Source organism: Rhipicephalus microplus, chromosome 2 (assembly GCF_043290135.1).
Source record: "Rhipicephalus microplus isolate Deutch F79 chromosome 2, USDA_Rmic, whole genome shotgun sequence".
Taxonomy (NCBI): Eukaryota; Metazoa; Arthropoda; class Arachnida; order Ixodida; family Ixodidae; genus Rhipicephalus; species Rhipicephalus microplus.
This window is the reverse complement of record NC_134701.1, coordinates 146665660-146686371: the sequence shown is the minus strand read 5'-3', so window position 1 is coordinate 146686371 and position 20712 is coordinate 146665660. Positions and strand designations below refer to the sequence as shown.

Below are 20712 nucleotides of genomic sequence, written 5' to 3'. Positions count from 1 at the left end.
TGTCATTTATTCATAGACTACAAGTCTATTATTAAGAGAGAAAACAAAGATTGCAGTTTCATTTTCTTTGAATTCCTGCACTGAAGTGCAATCAGCACCTACGTAAATGACAAAAGACTTCTTCAATAAGCCATCGCCGACAGTCCAGGGTAGCACAAGGTTGTGCTTAAGTCAACGTGTTCAGTGTCTCAGGCGTTCCCGGAATGCAAGAGTCAGATACAATCAAAGAAGCCCAGAGTGACAGGAAAGGTGCACTAAATAGAAAATCTATTTGCGTGGTGTTAGGGACTACCCTTCCACAAATACCCACAGCACTGCCTTCACCACAAGAACACGCCTGGTAAGCGAGAAGAGGTGAAGGATAATGCGGATAGTGAGACCACCTTGGCACTCCCGAAACAACTTGCTGTGACATCCCAGACTGAAGGGGCCCATGAAGGTACCAATTGGTAAATAAAGTACATCACCCCTGGTGGAGGAGAGGGGGGCATGTCTGGGGGGGGGACAGAAGGGGGGGGGGGGGCAGAGTGTTCACGTGTCACAACCCACACTTCTTCTGTGACACTGTACCTTAAAACTGAACACATCAAAGTCAGTTATGTAATGCTGACATTTGATGTAGACACAAAATTTAGAAATGAAACTTCGACCTTAGGCTTTTCTTCTATCAATAAACCTATGCTGGTAAAATTAACCTTAAAAATTCCACAATAATAACTTATCATTCTAAACTTATTCATTCTTTCAGGGTCTCCTGATGGCAATCTCTCTTCAGGGGTATTAAAAAAATGATTTTTTTGCATACTTTGACCACATAGGTTCCATAATATTTCCTCTGGCACGCCGTTTTGTCGCTCGCTTCCTTAGGAAGAACATTATCCATTTTAATCGACAAGCGACGAAGACTTGCGCGAGCCTTGGCAGGTGGCGCCAAAGTCTATTGCACATCACAGCAAGTTGCTATAAGAGTGTCAAGGTGTTGTTACCTTCTTTCATGTTTCACCGCGATGCTGTTGCCGCTCCTAATTTCTAGTTTGTAATTATTTTTCCTGTTACTTTTTTGTATGGGGCTGTGAACTAGTCAAGCTGTTTCAAAACAGCTTTTTTTCCACAGTCCTTTCTTTCTGTATTACAGAGTAGAAAATAAAAACTGATTTCATCTGTAGTTTCTTGCACGCTGATCAGCCTAGCCTATTCAACGTCTTCGCTCGACAGCTGGTGCTTTTGGGTGTTCAGGAAGGTAATTAACTGATGAGTGAGCAAACTTTATTTAACCAGTGGATTGAGGCACGGACGCAAACAAAATTTTTCTCCGCAGGGCCCTCCTAAGCGAACATGAACGAAGAACTGCAGCGAGAGACGCAGCTTCTGCCACAATATCAAGGTTGCGTCATTTGCTCATGCTTGTTAGTAAATCGTCGGCGTCAGGCGAGTTAGGTGAAGTGACAACAAGACATGGAAGACGAAAACACAAGACTGCCACCAGAGCAAAAGAGGACCGTGAAACATTATTCTCGGCGTCCCATTAGTGAATGCCTATCACAATTAAGAAATTTAAGTCGAGTCAGTAAGAGACGAGCCACCAATGGCACAAACATGACACCCTCTTTGAATTAAATGATCAAAAAATAAAAAATACAGACATTATGAAAAGGCAAAAGGTGTGTGCATTTTCTTATTTTACTTATATCATTTGTTTTGGACTCATCAATACCTGCCTCAAATCACATCTGATAGCCTGCATCCTTGCTCAGATGTACTCCTTTCGATAATTGGCTTTTCTTTCTTTCTGCATGTATGTATGTATGCATTTATATATATATATATATATATATATATATATATATATATATATATATATATAGTCCGAAGTTACTTTGCATTTGTAAATTGTAAACCATAAGCCTTTAACTTGAAAATCCTGCCGCCCTGTTCTTGGCCGATCCCCCTTTATAGCTGTGTGCCAGTATTACAAGGATCATCATCATATGCAAGACCCACTCTTATTCTTTCAAAATTGTTTTCTTTCATTGAACATCCTTTCAAAACCTAACCCCATCAGCACGAGGGTTTATATGCAAATACATAGAAACCTTGGGAAAAAGAATCACTATGCTGGCCTTGAATGAGTCGATGTGCTCTGCACCCAATAAAAATAGTAATCATAGCCAGCATGGCTGTGAAATGCACAATGTTAAAAAAATGTCAGCCACACAATGTAACGTGTTATTTGACATATTCCCATATAGTACATTAGCCATGATGCCATTCAGATTGAAACGACGCAATGAGGGGGAAGGGTGCTCTTAAGACTGGCAGAAAAAAAAAACACCACATGCACATGACGCTGTGCACTGAAACTTTTTTTTTCCACAATGGGGAGCGGAGCTCAACCCACACGAAAGCAACCACGCACGCACATAAAGATACACAAAATAAAACTGTATGCAAACACACAAACACGGGGCAGACTGGGCACAACACAAAGGCCGTGCTGTCCCCGGATTAGAGCACAGATAGGACAGAAGAAAAGAATGGCGCACGAATCTGAAGGAAACTACGAGTTGCATAGGACCTTTTTCTTAATTTTTTTTAATAAGGACTCTGATGAACATCAACTTCCTGCAAACTGAAGTGATGCCACTTCAATGCAGCTCATAAAATGGACGTTTTAACGTACAGTCGTCAACAAGCTAAACACGAATGCTCTGACGCATGACCTGAACGACTCCCACTAAAGCCAGTCACAAAGCGCTCGGCTCTGTTGCCGAGCCAACGCCACGATATGCTTGGATAGTAGTATGTCGGCATGCGTCTGTAACATCTCGGCAACAGAACCCAAAGCTACACAGTGCTAGCGTCAGTCGAACTGTTTCAGGCCACACTGGGGAGAGTTCGCGTTAATCTTGCTGACTACTGCACACCTATACTCCTCCTTACCTTTAATTAGGGTAAAAACAATTGTACAAAGGTGGCTTTGCAAAAGCTCACTAAATATTAAGCCTTATGTATACATTTTTGTGTAATATCCAAGAGATTACAAGCAGGCTGCAAGCTGAGCACAGCTTTCCATGCATGAAATTTCATACACTTAGTAGAACAGACTGTACAGCATTTTGGTCATTAATAAACAGCGTAAGCTAGTTTTAGTACAGCTAATGCAGCTATTGTAGTGCCTGCCATGAGACTAATGGATCATTTCTAGCACTAGTTTTGGCACAGCTCAAATCAGAAGGAGATGGAAACATACAGGCAGCAGCTACTGACCCTATGCTTGAAACACAATATACATTCCCTTCATCTTGTGAAAAGTATACGATTTGAATTAGAAAAAGCTCTGTAGTACACATAATGCCACGTGCCATGCTGTTCTGCGCAGCTGCCACTATAGAGCGACAGCCGTCGCGTCATTTAGATAGGCTAGAGCGGACTGCGATTAACTTCCGATGGGCCCATCGTATTAGACAGTGCAGTATCTGATTATAGGTGTGTGCATGTTCTGTGTTGTCTTCTCAGTGCTTAAATAACTGGCAGCGCGTAAGCTGTGGGTTGTTCTTTGGTGGAAGGGCAGCTGTGCATGGGCACGCCGCTCCGATCCTGTTAGAGTTCCTTTTGTGTCCTAAGAGAGAGGCACAAGTACGCCTCCTTATTAATAAACCTTGTCTGCCGCACCCTCGTCTTCTGTGGATTCCAGTGACGACGACGCACGTGACAATATCCAGTATTGAGCGCATTAGGTTTTTCCATTTACACCATTGCTGTAGCATGGCCGCCCTTGACTCTAACAGTATTTTATGTGCAGTTTTTTTGACAAGCTACTATTTTTTTACTCTCAAGGGGTCAGATTGATTTGCTGGGTTGGAAGATCAGGTGATCAGCTAAACTGATTATTGACTGGTTGGCAGAATGCAACACATGAAGTTGAACATACATTAAACCGAACTACATACTGAACAGAAATGCCGGAGCCTTTCCCCATCTCTATACCCACTGCTTATGTTGCACATTCCAGCCTTAAGAAACATTCCCTCAAACAGCCTTGATTTCATTCTCAACAAAACTTCCATCAAAGTAGCCGTAACATCTTTTTCGTGGTTGGTGTCCCTCTTTTAATTTGTATGAGGTTACTTCCAACCAGACGGGCTTCCATCTAAACCATAGCGTTACGAGAAATGCCTTAACGAAAGCGGTGTTGAGGGAATTTCTTTAAGAACATGCATTTGAAGCTTGCCAAACTATAGCTTTTTTGTCTTTAACTGCAGAGAAATCATACCTACTCTAGTTATGAGCTACAACGGCTATTTCATAACCAGTAGGAGCAGGACAATAAAGCTGCAGAGGCACCACGACGTGTGCACTGCATCTCTAATGCAGAAAAAAACGTGGCTGTTGAAATCCGAGTAATCTGACCCCCATCTAATCCGTCTGTCAAACACGCAATTTTGGGCTGTGCCAAGCCATTTGCGATATCACCACTGTAAAAGCGTGCGCTTCACGTTGCAGCAGTGTCACTTTAGTGAGGCAATTTCCTTCAGATCGTGAACGAGGCGGGTAGCGACAGCAGCTCAGCCACAAGGGAGCTAGAGCTGAAAGCGGACTGTGTAGAAGAAGAAAGACACACAATCAATGTGAGAAAGAAGTAAGCCAGGAGGTGAAGAGGAGGATGAGAGAGCGGTAGTGGGAGAGGAGGGTTGTTGCGTGTTTTCTTTTTGAGCCAATAACATACTTGAGCGCTTTGATCTGAGAGGTTCCACCTCCTCAAGGGAGCCAAGATCCACGGCTTGCAACAAAATCGTGCGCGCCGGCTTTGAGGGCCTGTGCAGCGGGGTCCTGATCGTGTCATTGCTGTTGCTGCTCGTGTCCGACACACTGGATTCCGACGAGTTCGACACTGTGACGACGACGGTGGTGGGGCAAGGGAGGAGCAACCACAGGTTCAGAAGATTCGGGGCGGCGGGTCAGGGCAAGATGACGGCGTCAAGGACGACAGGCGGAGGAAGGTGGGAGGGGTGGGATTGGAAAACAGCATGAAGTGTTTCAAATCTGAAAGGTTACTTAGTGCCATTCTCGGGCTACGCACTACGCTACCTATTGCATTTAGGGTAGGAATTGCATGCACTTCTTTTTTCTTTTTAATGAAGCTGTTAGGCACGAGGAAAATGCAAAAATGCAAACGATTTCTTCAGCTCCTTGAACACTTCCTAAAAGAAAGATTAACGTTCAAGTCAACTGAAAGTGAGCAACAAACTACAGACAGTCAACAGAACTTTATGTAAGAAAGTAATGACGTTTAAGAAATATGCAGAGAAAGGGCTGTAAATGTTGCTGTTAACAATAGAGTTGCCTATATCTACATTATAGGACTGTCACTGTTTATGCACATTTGATTTCAAAGTATTCAAGGTGTCAAAGCCTTGCAATAGCATCAAGTTACACCTATGGGCCCATATTTACACAATGAAGTCCTGCAGGTACACACCTAAGCACAAAAGCTAATCTGTGAGACTCCTTGTGTAAACATGAGCGGGCAGAATTTCGCTTGTGTCAAGATATCAAGTAAATTCCGCAATTTTCATTTTGTGTGTGTGTGTGTGTGTGTGTGTGTGTGTGTGTGTGTGTGTGTGTGTGTGTGTGTGTGTGTGTGTGTGTGTGTGTGTGTGTGCGTGTGTGTGTGCGTGTGTGTGTGCGCGTGTGTGTGTGCGTGTGCAGGAACATTTGGTACTGTGAGTTTCTTATTTTGAAGAACAGAAGGAATGTGGGCTGCTTTGCAGCACTTCTTGGATTCTGAACATGCTATGTACTGTACACATTCATATTACAATATGCATCACAAACCGCATAGTTTTGAAAGCCTGTCAATTTGACATAATCTGTGTGCACATGACCGTACATTTAAAGAATATGGCGGCCAAGAGCTCGAGAGTCCTGGATTACTCTGCACTGCAAGACAAGTCCAATCAAGGAGAGAATTTGTGTTTGTAGAAGAAAATATCGTCAAGACTGCGAGAACCACATGGAACCCTAACTGGTAGCTGTTTCTTCTCTACCGTCTACAATTAAAAACCTTCTCGACATATAGCCTGCTAAAAGAAATAAAAAAATAAAAAGATGCTTTCTTCAAAATAAGAGACACGAAGTTGGCAAACAACTTTGAATTTGCTATAAACACACGAAAACAAGTGACTGTGCCAAACATAAGGAACTTGCAGTTTACAATGCACAAGTATGAAGCAAAGCTCTATGTAGAAGACCTATGTGGAAGACCTATGTGGAAGACCTATGTAGAAGACCTATGTAGAAGACCTATGTGGGATACCTATGTCGAATACCTATGTGGAATACCTATGTGGAATGCCTGAATTGAATTCCTGTGTTTACAATGCTGCATATGCTTTGAGTTAGGACTAGTTATATAGAATTTTGTTTTTCTTGTTTTATTTGCAATTTTTTTGGCAGATAATCAGCCTTATATTGTTGCTCGTTTCACTGGGGCAGTGAAATTCAGAGTCAAAATTTTCACCGCATAAATTCTTGGCCATGCATCTTCAACAAAGGCAAAATAATTCCTGCTTGATGTGGGATGCTCCTCAGCACTTCCTTGAATCTGAACATGCCACTATACACACACACACACATTACAATATGCATGACGAACTGCAGTTTTGAAAGTATGTCAATTTCAACTGATAGCCATTTTTTTTTATCTACAGTCTACAGTTACAAAACGTTCTAAAACGCAGCCTGTCAAAAGAAAGAAAGAAGGAAAAAGAAACAAAGCAAGGCTGACAGCTTCACTGATGGTACCAGTGGCCATCACAACTAAACTACTTTACACACAAGAATTGCCTCTATGACAACCTAAAATAATATGAAAAAGCTTATGAAACCATTTTTTAAAGCTGAAAATGGCCTCCAAGAAAAAACTCTGGATATGCACTATTGTCTGCAAATTATGGTAATTGATTGTTCTCAGAAAAGTAAGCAATGACCAAAACACAAGTACGTTTTACTTCAGTAAGGTTCCACACCCACAAAGCTCGCACTTCCAGAAGGTTACTTGTAGAGATACTGAACGAAACCACGAAAAATTTAGGAAAGCATAAAAATTTGACTCTGAAGACCCAACTCTTCCGATACACACTTTTTATTTCACATTTTTCAAAGAGACTGCTGTATTTTGTATGTTCGGAGGATTGTCAGTGAGCTACGGTTACATGCCAGTGTACAAGCCCAGTGCATATCTGGTAAACAGTTGCTAGATATGAGTCAGCAACCACAGGGCATGGTTGGAACACTGACTGGTATTTTACAAAGTCACATCTTTTAGTGTGGCCGCTAAGTGCAACCGAATCCAAAAAACGTATTATTCATTATTTTCCACAAGTCTCTGCTTGAAAACAAAACTGTACCAAGCACTTTTAGCAACCAAGCTTTCATTCGGGCCAGAAATGTCGGCAGCAAAAGCTCTGTTCAGTATCCCGCCAAGATTTGCGCTCGAGAAAAGTAGGCCTGTTTAGTTATATTGTGTTCACCCAATTCAGATAGATTGAGGCTCACAATCAAGGATATTAAATCGAAAGAACTGTTGCAGAATGTGAGAAGCACGCGCCATTCTTGCGGTACAATTCGTACAGCTTCTTAGGCGTCCTTTTGCCTCAAACTAAAGAGACTAAGCTAGCTCAAAAAGATTCTCTCCATGTGACGCGAGAACCGCAATGCAATACACTCAAACTTCTCTATAACAAAGTTGCATATTACATGAAAATCAGGTTTATTTATAGCTTTATATCTATTGCAAGACTTTTGCGTTTACTTAGTTATAAGCGAAATTTTGTTATATTGAGGTATGAGTGTACCTTGAAAGGAAGTCTTCCTCTTGTGACTCTTGAGGAAGAACGTGCTCAGCACGGTGGTGCTGAGCAGGACAAAGAGCAGCATAGACACAACCAGCATGCCATCGTAGTGACCCATCGTGAACGGCTCCGGCGGGGGCGGCAGCAGTGGCGCCTCCAGGGGAATGCACACCTCCGGGCAGTCGCTGCAGCTGCACTTCTGCTGGCTTGGACCAAATGGTTCGGAACACCTGCGCAAACAATTGGAAGGGTATTCACCCCATTTTCTATTACTATTGCTTTATATGCCACTCAGTGCACACTGAAACTGCACTATAACGAACTTGCATCTTACACAAAGGTAAGTTCGTCATAACCAGAAAATTATTTATAAAGGTATATAATCTTTGCACTATGTTTATTGCAAGATTATTCTCCATTTACTTTGTCATAACCAATGCTTTGTTATATCTGGGTTCATTACATTGAGGTTTATAAGCGTATACTTTTCCTGATGTGATCATTCGTTAACTATTTTGTTATCACACCTATTCAAGTTGATTACCGGTGATTGACGTTTGGATCGTCGATCTCAGCATGTCAAATTTGTTTCTTGTGCACCCAGCCCTTTTTAGTAGTTAGCCCAGCTACTCAACTTTCAGAATCAATTGATATTTGCGGGTTCGGGCAACATAGTGATTTCTGACAGACCTTTGAGTGAACCAATGTGCTTGTATTGTTGAAAAAGTGAACTAGGCTGGTGATTTTGACAAAAGTGTGTGCCCCTCATGATTACACAGCAGTAACATTGAAGTTATGTAATGAAAGGAACCTTTGCTAGCCAAATATCGAATTGAAGTGTCAGCTTTGCACTTTGATAGTGTTTAGCAATAATAATTGCCAGAAATTTATGCCAGCTATTCAATACAGCTGTTTCCAGGAGTACGGGACAATTTATTCTAGAAAAAAATGTTTCTGATGGTCCGCTGCATGTCTAAAATGTCGAGACGGCCTTCTCAGCCAGTTTTCAGCAGCTTTGGTTTTGCTTGTATCGTTATGTCAGACACAAGGTCGCATATAGTGACACTAGTCACTCCTTTGGCATAGTCCCCACGCACGCATGGGAGCGCTGCAAAACATATGCGCCACTCGAAACTGTCTTGCAACCCCACCTGAACTGAGTGAGGAGGAGCTTAGATTTCGAGGATGAGAGCACCTCAGCTTCAAGTTTTATGAAGACGGTGTTTTGCGTCTGCCTTAGACATCCACAGACATTCATGGGTTTGTTTTGCTTACGGGCTCAAGTTGTCTCTTTCGCCACAAGTGTGTAGCTGCCTTTGTGCACAATCTTATAGCTACTCTGGTTACGTGCGAGGTCCACACTTCGCAGGGACGCGGTGTGTTGGTGCTCGCTGCAAGAGCGTCTAAACGACAAGAAGGTTCTCAAAGCACATTTTGCCCCAACTACGAAGCAGCGCGAATCATTTCAGAATTGAGCGCGATATTGTTTTTTTTTAATATGATGTACAAGATGCTAAAAATGTTAGGATGCATATATAGGAATGCCAACCTCAGCGGGGCAAGGTGGTTTATGAAAAAAGGCGATGCTAGACAAAATAGCGAAGTTCATTATACACCTGATTTGTAGAGGGACTATTCATATCATGGGCATTCATTCATACTGGAACACCTGGAAGCTCTTATCCCAAGAAAACAAGCATTTACCGAAAAATGTGTACGAGTTCACTTGTGTCTCACGTAAAACCAGGCAATGCTTCGCTGCATGGCTCGAGCAACAAAGGAGCACCACGGTTCGATTTGCTTCGTCCATGTGAATAGAAATGTTATGTACAACATTTCGTGTTTTTTATGCTCTTCTCGGGTCATTTTTTTTTAATGTATATTCTGGATTTTCTTTGTTCTGAATATTTTTGCACATAGTGTTTTTTCTTGCACTGTTTACCAGCTGGCAATCAAAAATCACACACTTTTTATATTTTTATTCATTCCAAAACATCTCAGTAGCTTTAGAACATGTATTTTTTGGAAAGAGCATTTCGTTGTGTGAAATTTGGTATGCTACAATTCATGCCGGAGTACTTTTCGGACTTGCAAAAACAATCTTCTAGAAACACATGGAAAATAACCATTTTCGTGTGGTAACGAAAGAGTTCAATATTTGCATACCAGCCACTGAGACTTATTCATATTTATTTAACTGCAGCGTGCGCTTAAAGATTCCCGACTTCTTATCCTTGCGTACTCTAACTGTTAGTGCCCTCAATTTATGTTTTCATAGTAAGTTTTCTGTTTTCTAATTTTCATTTCTACAATGTATTCCATATTCTCTTTGAGTTGCGTATATAGCTCAATTTATTTATTTCATATACCATTGTCTTACATTGCACCAATAACGATTTATGTTGTGCATCTTTCTTGCTACGTAATACCCATTGTATTACATTGAATTTTTCGGTCTAAGGGCATCACAGGCCGAAGACTGTGTATAACATCCTTTCGGGGGGCTTTAGAAGGATTATGAAATAATAAACTGATGCCCATTGACAAAGTTGTGCACAACATAGCTGCATACGACTTGCAATCATTATAAATGTGCCGAGCAGTAATAAAGCAATGTTGGCAAGCCCCCCAAAATGACGCTAAATGTGTCCTCATGTACATTACAGTCCCATAGGAACAAAACGAGAGATTTTCTAATTATGCTGAACAATAAAACCAGGTGTGAAAACAATATTAAGTGAAAATAGTAAATGAAGTACAGGAATGCGTGGCAAATTTCTCATGGCTGCGGCAATATAGAGCCGATAAACGTGTCGCAACATCACAAAGGAGCCGTGATGCATCTATGTCTAAGGTCATCAGGTTTCGACATGGTGAGCGAGTGCGTAGCAGCAGAATGCAAGCGAGCATAGACGGCCGTACGCATGAGCGCATTTTTACAGCTAGGATGCTGGCAAGCCACTGTTTATTACCTGTGGGTGCCAACATAAGGTTTGTGCACAGAACAGCACAGCTCCCTCTAAAGCTCAGAAGATTTAGCGTGACAACTTGTCCCATCAATCAACCAATCCACTGCTTTCACATGAAGACAGGCACCCCATGCTAGACTCTCCATTAGAATGCATAGGCATGCAAGCTACAGTCACTTGCCTATTCGTGCAAAAACAGGATTTTAAAGGAGGAGCCTTCAATGCAAAAACTTAATTGACTTGATAAACAGTTGCTCGTCACCTCATGGACATCATTGCAAACAATTACAGTAAACAATCAGTAAATAGATATCTGCTAAACTGAACTATTGCTTAAATCAAACAATCACTTACGACAAGATTAGTTTCGTTCTTGCATTCCGAGACCCTGTTCATCTAACAGTAAATGGAAGTCCTGTTAAACAGAATGTATCTTACTCATCCCTTTAGGTTCAATTTATTGAGCATCTGCTCTAATTGTTTGTGTACGCTCATTACATGCTTGCTTACTGGTCATTCGAGCCATGCACACAGGGCATTGTCTACTACATCGAACCGAAACAACAGCCAAATAAAAGCATTTTCATACAAGTCTTCATTAGTTTTGTGTTGTCATTTTATATTAGCAATATAGAAGTGTGAGCTCGTATGATAAGCAGGTGTCAAAGCAAAAGAAGCTTCTTTGGTGCCTGCCCTGCCTGCTCTGCGAGGAGTGCCACAGTAGATACAGCACAAATCCAATGTGTTCTTAACTTTTTGAGCAATAGGAAATATCATACACAAGACAAATGCACAACAATTGCGTCACGTACTTGTGGAAGGATGGGTTGTAAGGCTTCAGCGTGACCCCACTACTCGAAACGCTTTCTTTTGAGGTGATGATGTAGTTGAACTTGAAAGGCGAAAACCCGCCTTCCTCCGACGTGGCTCCCAGGAAGTCGAGCCAATACTGGGGCTGGCAATCGCTGGCATGTGCCCCGCACATGAGCTGCATCACCGTCGTGTCTGTTATCACAGACTTGACGTTGGCACAAGAGTTGAAAGCACCATGGACAAATCTGAAAAAAAATAATAAATAAAAAATCCAGAAACCATATACTTACGCCATTCAATGAGACTTCAGCCTAGTAAGCATTGTGCAAAGATGTGGTGATTAGCATCACAGGTAATCAATGATATTATCTGGGTTTTACGTGACAAAACCAAGATGTGAATAGGAGTGATGCCATAGTGGCGACTCAGGAAATTAAGACCATCTGGTGTTCTTTATTGTGCACCGTCGTCGGACAGTGCGCGGGTCTCTACCATTTCGCCACCATGGAAATGCGACTGCCTCGGCCAGGATCGAACTCGTGACTTTCGAGTCTGTAGCGTCACGGGTAAACGAAACGTGAATAAGTTCACAGTTAGAAATAGAGTAGAACCCTTCATATAAGTTCCTCCCTTCTGGTTTTTCTGCCTTTTTTTTTTCCATGTATACCATTCCTGGCATCCGATTCCTGAAAGAAATTTTGGAGAGCTACTTATTATAACCTCCTTCTAACAAGTGTTTCATTTAGTGTTCCAGCTTCATTTATTGTGAAGTATCACTGCTCTGTATGTGCTAAGAAAGTACATTATTGACTTGAGCACTGTAGACTACCACAAAATTGTTTCGAAACGGGTCTGGTTTTGGCAGAACCACAAAAACCTCCATCCAGGACTTCTAGGACTTCCATCTAGCAAAGCCACAAAAACTTCCATCTAGGCTGCAGCGTCTTCAAGTCATAAACTAATGAATAAATTCTTTCAAAGTTTGTAGAGCTGCTATGTGTAATGCATCTGTTTTATCAATTAGTTGTACTCGTAGCAATTTCAACCACACGTTCGCATCAAACGTTTCTTGGCTGCAGCGTCTTTTTTGTTTCAGTTTAGTGAAATGTCAAGAAAGAGAAAAGTACAACCACCCATTTGTAAGAGGAAGCCACAAGGAAATCCGTATGAATTTCTCAGAAACAAAAGCTTCTTAGTTCCAGAAAAATTCCTTCTGGTCTGGGGTTTTTCGGCAAATAAGAAGCTTTTACTTCTGAGAAATTCGTACGGATTTCCTTGTGGCTTCGTGCTACAAACGAGTGGTCATTTTCTTTCCCTTTTTTAACCCTGCCTCCACCTTGCGGGTTCCCGCAGAACTTATTTGCAATACTTGCGAAATCTGTCAGAAGGGCTCCACCATGTACTTCACAAAGTACTCATGTAACGGAGTGGCATAACCAAGGGCCAACTCTCAGGACCCGTGCCCCCCCCCCCATTTCTTTCGCCATGCATGCAGTGCACAAAATGACCATCTGCCTGTCTGGCCCCCACATTATATCGACAAGACGCCTCCTCCCCTCGCCCCCTTAAAAAATCTCTGCATACAACCATAATGATGTAAACCCTTCCTTTTTCACTGAAGACGCCAGAGAAACTAATAGCAATTACAAAAGTTTTGCTTACTCTTCGCTGATGGCGTAGTCTACAACGGTCGCCATGAGCTCGCCGGCATCGGGCTCTTGGCTGGGCTCAGTTTCATTCACAGCTACGAAGTCGCCCTGGTTCGGGTCGCAGAAGCCGCAAAATATCCGCGCGAAATTGCTGTAGCAGGTAGGGCACTTGCCCATGCCTAAGCTGATGGGTTGTTTTAGCTCTTCATGCATTTTTTGTAGTTGTGGTAGATCACAGCAAAACTTTGGTTCATCACCTAGTAGAAAGGATAAGACAGCGAACAATGATTATATTAACAACACTGAACGATTCGTGTCAATAAAATTTCATTCTGAAATTGTGGTATGCCAACAGGTAGCATACCGATAATAAATATGCAATCTTGGCTGAGCTTCAAAACTGATAATCATCAAATTGATTCATGAACTACTTACTATTCAATAGCACTTTTAAGCTGGAAATTACACGCATGCAGCCATTAGCAGATATGATACAGATCATATAACTCAAGTCTCTCAGACTTTCATAAGCACAAAGGTTTTGTCCAATCATAGAGATGCCTAGGTGCTGCAGGGTCTTTTAGATATTTTTGAGGAGCATAAATGATAGGGACTTCAAAACAAACAAAACAGTCCAACTTGGTGTGCTTGGTGTGCTGTGTACGCTCATATTTGTGAGATATTGTTTTGTAAAACAGCTGCTACTCTACTACCTATATGTGCACTAGCTGAAGATCGGCTTTCCACAAGGTCCAACACTCTACTGCAATTGGCCTCTTCGGAAATCCTAACAGAACAAAACTGAAACAAATCGTAGCTTTTCCTGAATAAACCAATTGTGGAACTTAATGTAACCCTTGTCACGTTATGACAGCTGTGTGCAAGTCCAAAATTTTTCTTGGCATGAACAAGCATGCCTGAAGCTTTTCAAAATACACTAACAATTTTCAAGTACGCAATTGAGGCAGCCAGCCTGAATAATGCTCATGATGCAGTCGAAACTTTCTATAATGCACACGACAAGAAAATACCAACATGATATACAGTATACACTACAAGCATAGGTTCATTCATTACGCATCTACAGCCACATGTCTCTAATTCCTGTCATTACAGCTGATGATTTCTGATGTCTCGGTCAGTCATCTCGAGATTCCTTTGACTTAGTAACCCAAAGGGTTCGAAAGTCTCCCTTCGACCTTTATTCAGCAACCCAGTAATGTGCCAAACCTTGAAGGGACACTAAAGAGGACCAATGGCTTGGTTTAGATTGACAAACTACACTCTGAGAACTCTAATGCCATGTGTTTCACGATCAAAAGTTCATTATTAATGGAGAAAATCAAGGTCGAAGTTCCATTTTTGAATTTCGTGCTAAAGACTGAACGTGTGACATCAGAATTTTAAAAATATATTTTTAGTATTTACGAGGCATTGGCTTGAAAAAATTTTCTGAAACTTCATATGCTAAGTCTACAACACTCACAGATGACAATGTACTTCTATTTACGGAATGGAAGCTACATAAAACCCTCCAGCCGACACCTTAAAAATTTCATACTTCTATTTACGGAATGGAAGCTACATAAAACCCTCCAGCCGACACCTTAAAAATTTCATAAGTCACGGTGTTTGGTGCGGGAATTTCAAAGTGGCATGACCGCCCGCATTTCCTTTTTGTGCATTTTTTTGCTTACCAAACGCCATGTAGCGATAAGAGTGGCATTTTTGGGATTGTAAAATTGTACTTTATTATAACCCCAAAAATCATTTTCCTCTTTAGTGTCCCCTAAAGATAATTATGTCATAATTAGATGAATATGCCTCCATACTAATTGCACCCGAGGATGAAGTGCACAGATGCCCCTGCATTTTGTCCTTCATCAAAATGTGGCTGTCGTGAGAAGAATCCGGTTTGTTGAACTAAGTATTTGCAATGCCTTAGTTGCTGAGCACATGTTCACTAAACCACTCTCTACTACTGTGATGCTGCCAAAGTATCGATCGATCATTCACTTCACATATTTAAACTGCGAAGTGCTTGCACTTAGCGAAGCTTTTTGAGATTTCTTGGGCTGCATTTCCCAGTCTGTGTGGCCGACCTATCCGAAGCACATTCCGAAATTATAAGGGCCCTCTTGTCACGAAGAAAGTGATGGAGCGATCCCGGCTGAACCACAGGCTCACCTTGTAGTAGATGGGGGCACACTTCTTTGATAATTTCTAGGCCCTCTTTCTCAAGGGGCTGTGCTTCCCCATCGTACTTGCAGGGGATGTCTTTCTCGGTGTCCTCATTGATGCCGCACTTCCCCCGGAATGCACATTTACTTTCTACAGGAAGGCCATGAGCCTGCAAATTGACCAAAATAGAAAGGCACGCAGTCAGTGCGAGGGCACATAGAAAAACAGCCAGGGCCATTTACATAGCAATCACAGCAGTAATGCGGGCTAGTTGGTTTGAGTCATTTGTATTCATAGCGCGAAAAAAAGAAAACCTGACGTAGACACTAACTAGTAAGGTATACATACACAGGATGGGCGCTAGTCCAAGTGTAGAACCATTGCACCGGGCGGGAGCTAGCACTCGTCCTGTGCATGGGTTCCTTACTTGTGTGTGTGCATTTTTTTCCCCACTACCAACATGAATACCTTCACACAGATTTCATCTTAAGTATTACAAATGAAACGGCACAAATACAGAACATTGATCAACCAAAGAAGTGATTAGTAACAACTTAATGAGGGCTACTTTATTCATGATCAAAGCAAAGAAAGTAACACCGCGAATAGAACAGGGACGATGATGGAACGCAGATCACGGGGTGTTGAACATGCAAAATATCGAAGTCGGGACTAGTCCCGTGGTATTCCATTTTTGTCATTGTTGTTCCATTGGCACCATTACTTTCATTGCAATAAAAAGCAATGCTTCGTCCTCAGTGTGGAGTTGCCAAGAAATAATTCATTTAGCACCAGCAAAAGGAATTTACATCCCGGCACTGTCGATCGAGCTCAACACGCTGCATAGCCCAAGCATGCTTACATGGACCGAGCACCACACAACTTTGGCTTTCTTGCGCGTGGCAAAACGGAAATATAGCACTTCACCATTATTCCTGAAAGTTTAGCTCAAGATTGTACTAAAGATGTATTCATGCTGATGCTTTATTTGTACAATATCTTTGCAGTTCTGCATGGGTCGTAAGTACCGCCAACCTTTTTTTTTAAATGCATCTAGGTAATGAAGCAATTTTACGAAGGCAATAACATATTAGTTCATTAAATCATTTTGAGAAGAATGGAGGGCTAACTAAAATTTGATATCTCGTTAACCTGACGTTAGAGAGACAGATGCACTGGTTTTCAATCAAGCGAAACAACCATGGTAAACAAACCTAGAAGAGCTTTAAGAAACATGGCATAATGACTAATAAATGGGCACCACTGAATCGAGTGAGAAAAAAAAATGAGCAAAGATTCACTTTGGCATACAATCAAGTCAACCCACACCACACTGTTGCAAAAGATATGAATGGAAGTACTCTGAGATAATCTGATAAACTAGTACTCCTGATTATCAACACGCTGTCACAGGCATCATTGTTTAATGGAAGATATTTTATTTCAGAGGCGAACAAGCTTGTACAGTAAAGATACAGAACAGATGCAGATTCAAAAGCAAAGTATGCCTTGCTTTACAAGAATTCAACATATATGAATCCACATGTCGTGCTTGGCTTACTGTGCCTGATCTGAAATAATTCTTGTTACAATAAAGAAAGGCAAAATACCATTACCGGATTTTCTATACCACGTTCAGAGTATGAAGGCCAATTTATAGAATAATCACTTTAAGTCCACACAAAGTGCTCAGGTAATATTGATAAATGACCCGCGGGACCAACTAGCAGCTCTACACCAACTGGCATCAAGCCAATGTATTCAGACAAAACACAGAGACATGCCACGGGTGTACACAGTAGCAAAAGGCGACGCTAGTCTTCCAAGGTACATACAATGGCGCGCAGACACTCTCACATCTGATTGGAAGGAGGCTCAGTTATTAAGGGCGAATGCAACACGCTATTGCAGCACACGGTGGCCAACCGAGTATAGATGCGTCCACCCACACTGCCTATTGCACATTTTTAATTTTCATCTCTGTCCGCAGCTGAGATCTAAGACGTAGCTTCTTTAATCTACTTGTGCAATTAGTAGGCGGTGCGTAGACAGCCACGCCCGTCTGCTGTCTTCGCAAGCTTGCGCTCGCACATAGAACATACAACCCGAGAGTCGATGTTGAGGCCTGACCACACGCACGCGCTGCAACGTGCCAGCGCGTGGCTTCTTGATGGAGCACTGCGCCCTCCCCCCTGAAAGCGTAGCGTCCCCGTGGTCGGGTTAGCCCAACACCAACTGGAAAGCGCACCGTCTCTCTCCATGGGAGAGGGCACAGCGCCGCATGAAGAAGCCACGCGCTGGCACGTTGCAGCGCCTACGTGAGGTCGAGCCTTCACCCACTTGGACTTTACCCGGAACTCTAAGCGAATTCTCCAGACGGCGGGCGTACGCCTTGATTCTCCATAAAATTTAGGTTGGGGGAATAGGAACAACATATCTGGACATGCGTGTGAATATTTCCGGCTGTCATAAGGGGGTTTGTTTATCGTCGTGAGGGACAGAGACAGTCGAGCGCACCGTGACAATCGCTGCCACGAAAAGGCAGTGCACGGAGCGACTACAGCGAAAGGAAGGATCTCCACCGAGCACATGGACATCATCAATCACGTGGCGCCGCTGCGGAAGTCGTTGAAGCACAAAGTGCAGCCAACGAGCAGCCAAGCGTGGCGAAAGACGCAGCCGCATACGAACGACGACGACGCCACAACGAGCGCGCTCGAATGCGCACAGCCATGTGTGCCCTGGAGATCAATGCAATTGATGCGCCTGACTAACAGAGCGGTAAAGTGATAGGGACGCGCCAGTAAATTAGGCTGTCATGTGCAAAAGGGGAAAAAATGTCTCAGTCCTTGTTCTTTCCTAAGCTCTGCGGCATGCCTTCACCCCCACGTATGCATGATTTCTGCATGTTTGCATTGCGGGTGTGTCGATGCGCGTGGATCGAAGCACGACTACCATTTCGTCTAGACCAGGAGTATCAAGCAGATTTCAGCAAGCGGGCCACAAGGACCGCTGCAGCAGGGCAGAGGCAGATATTTTTTTTTCTTAGGTGGAGGGAGGACGTCCTTGAAATAATCATTTTCCGTTCTGTTCAACGCGGCAAAAAAAAAAAAAGAAAACACTTGGGGAGATTGGGGGGGGGGGGGGGGGGGGTCAGTGTGCCACTCCCTGGCTAAGCCACTGCGTTGCAGTGAAGAAGGTTGGAGGTGGGTAGGTGGGTGTATAGGGCGTGGTTTTAACGCTGGCAATCAAAAAAAGGCCTATGTCGTATCTGAAATTATGGGTCATTAATACAGATCTGACGTCAAATTTAAAACAACACAACCACACTGATATCCTGAATGTCCGAAATGTGTAGGCCAATTACGAAACATAGCTTTAACTCTACGGTGATGCTTACAGAAATGGCAACCTCATTGGTTACAAAACAAACAAAAATTGGCAGATCCCACGTCTAGTGGGAATCGATGGTATGCGAAGCGCGAATGGGAAATATGACATTCATGACATACATGTCATGATATTCATGTTACAACTAATCAAATATGTTCTTTATACAGTCGTGTTATGCCCTACTAAGTTTGGTATTGATACCATTATCGAAATGGCCAAGAGAGCTAAAACTCGTAAACAACAAACAGAAAGACAGGTAGATATACAGATAGATAGATAGATATACAGATAGATAGATAGATAGATAGATAGATAGATAGATAGATAGACAGATAGATAGATAGATAGATAGATAGATAGATAGATAGATAGATAGATAGATAGATAGATAGATAGATAGATAGATAGATAGATAGATAGATAGATAGATAGATAGATAGATAGATAGATAGATAGATAGATAGATAGATAGATAGATAGATAGATAGATAGATAGATAGATACGCTCAAAGTCGCCGAAGCTCGTTAAGAAATGCTTCGCATTTAAAAAAGGCCGATACTGCAGTGAGCGAAGCAAATTTAACCTAATTTGTACGTCTCACTGGTGAGACATTTATAGGTTAATGAACTGACACTTCAGTTTGAAACCAGGGCCATCTGCCAAGGGCACATCATGCCACGCAATGAAGAGCCCCCAAGTATACGCGCTCGCACACTCAGCTAAAACACGAGACCACTGGCAAAGACTATAAGATCGACGACCTTTAAACAGGAATCCACTTTTAAAGCCGTAAATGTAATCCTAGCGTAATATGATGCACTAGTTGGTAAATGGTGAATCTTGATTTACTTTATCAACTGCAATTAAGGAAACACATGAAATGAGGCTTGACATGCAGGAGCCGTTCATGAAGCGCATCGCGGCGCACGAATAGGTCCCCGTCGTTTTTCGCATGTGTACGCCTTTTTTCAAAGAATCCCGAAAGCCGGATAGATAACGAAATCATAGAGGAATCGACCTGGCTGACCTCGGACGGCCAGAACGTCTTGTTCTATACGAACTTACTATAGTTTTCGTGTAAGAGACCCAAATCGTTTAGTCTTTTTTTCTAGCACCTTAAATTCGGTCAGCTCAGTTTTCCTCTCTTCCCGCACTCGGCTCCGGGCAGGGTGTCGAAAGAGCTTACGACGCTGGAGATGGTTCAATGTTTTTCCAAGGTCAGGCTGGTCATCTGCGTAGCCGGCCGCGCCCACCCAAAATGACTGTGAGCTCGTGAAGCGAAAAGGGGCACATCGCTGAAGGGGTGCGTTCACGATGTTTTCTCTCTCTCCCTATAATTTTAGTCATCACAACATGGTTACGGAGCGTGACTTGCAAATGTGCGAAAGCACGCTATTTCTGCAGCCCCGCGTCATTGCATTTAGTATATCATTCGAACGCCATCGACGGTGAAAGGCACGGTGTGTTGTAACCGTCCAACGTATCTCCGAGCGCACGATCAAATTTACGGCCGCGAAGCTCATTTCCAAACAGTCTATTTACCCAGCCGCTGGTAAAGCAATTATGCAATTCCATTGACTTGCACACCTCTATTTCGCCCATATTTGCAACATTTGTGCCGAAAACCAAATATTTCCCTATGTTTTCAAGCAGCACTTCTCAGAAGGCGGGGATGTTCGAGGTCGTATCTGCACGCAGCGTCCGTTCCGAGTCGAAGTGAGGGATCCACATCGTTTCCTTGCAGCGCTTGCCTTCTGAACAGTATACGCCACATATAACGGCTGCCTTGCGACAACCGGCGGCGTGGTGCACTCGTAAAAAAGAAAGTGACCGTGGCAATGCAGCTACGTCAG

The 20712-nt window shown here is 42.7% G+C and overlaps 1 protein-coding gene across 3 annotated transcripts in view; it reads right to left on the bottom strand.

The window, feature by feature from the left end:
* LOC119170680 (NPC intracellular cholesterol transporter 1-like) overlaps positions 1-20712 on the bottom strand; it is a 136874-nt gene that overhangs the window by 41195 nt on the left and 74967 nt on the right. For 2 of the 3 annotated variants that reach the window (XM_075886910.1, XM_075886911.1), the window contains exons 2-6: positions 15472-15634; positions 13298-13541; positions 11635-11880; positions 7857-8083; positions 4727-4891 (exon numbers count right to left, since the gene is read on the bottom strand). In XM_075886910.1, the coding sequence (XP_075743025.1) occupies positions 4727-4891; positions 7857-8083; positions 11635-11880; positions 13298-13541; positions 15472-15634 (1045 nt within the window). The remainder of the gene's footprint in view (positions 1-4726; positions 4892-7856; positions 8084-11634; positions 11881-13297; positions 13542-15471; positions 15635-20712) is intronic. The other variant, XM_075886912.1, reaches the window with a different exon arrangement.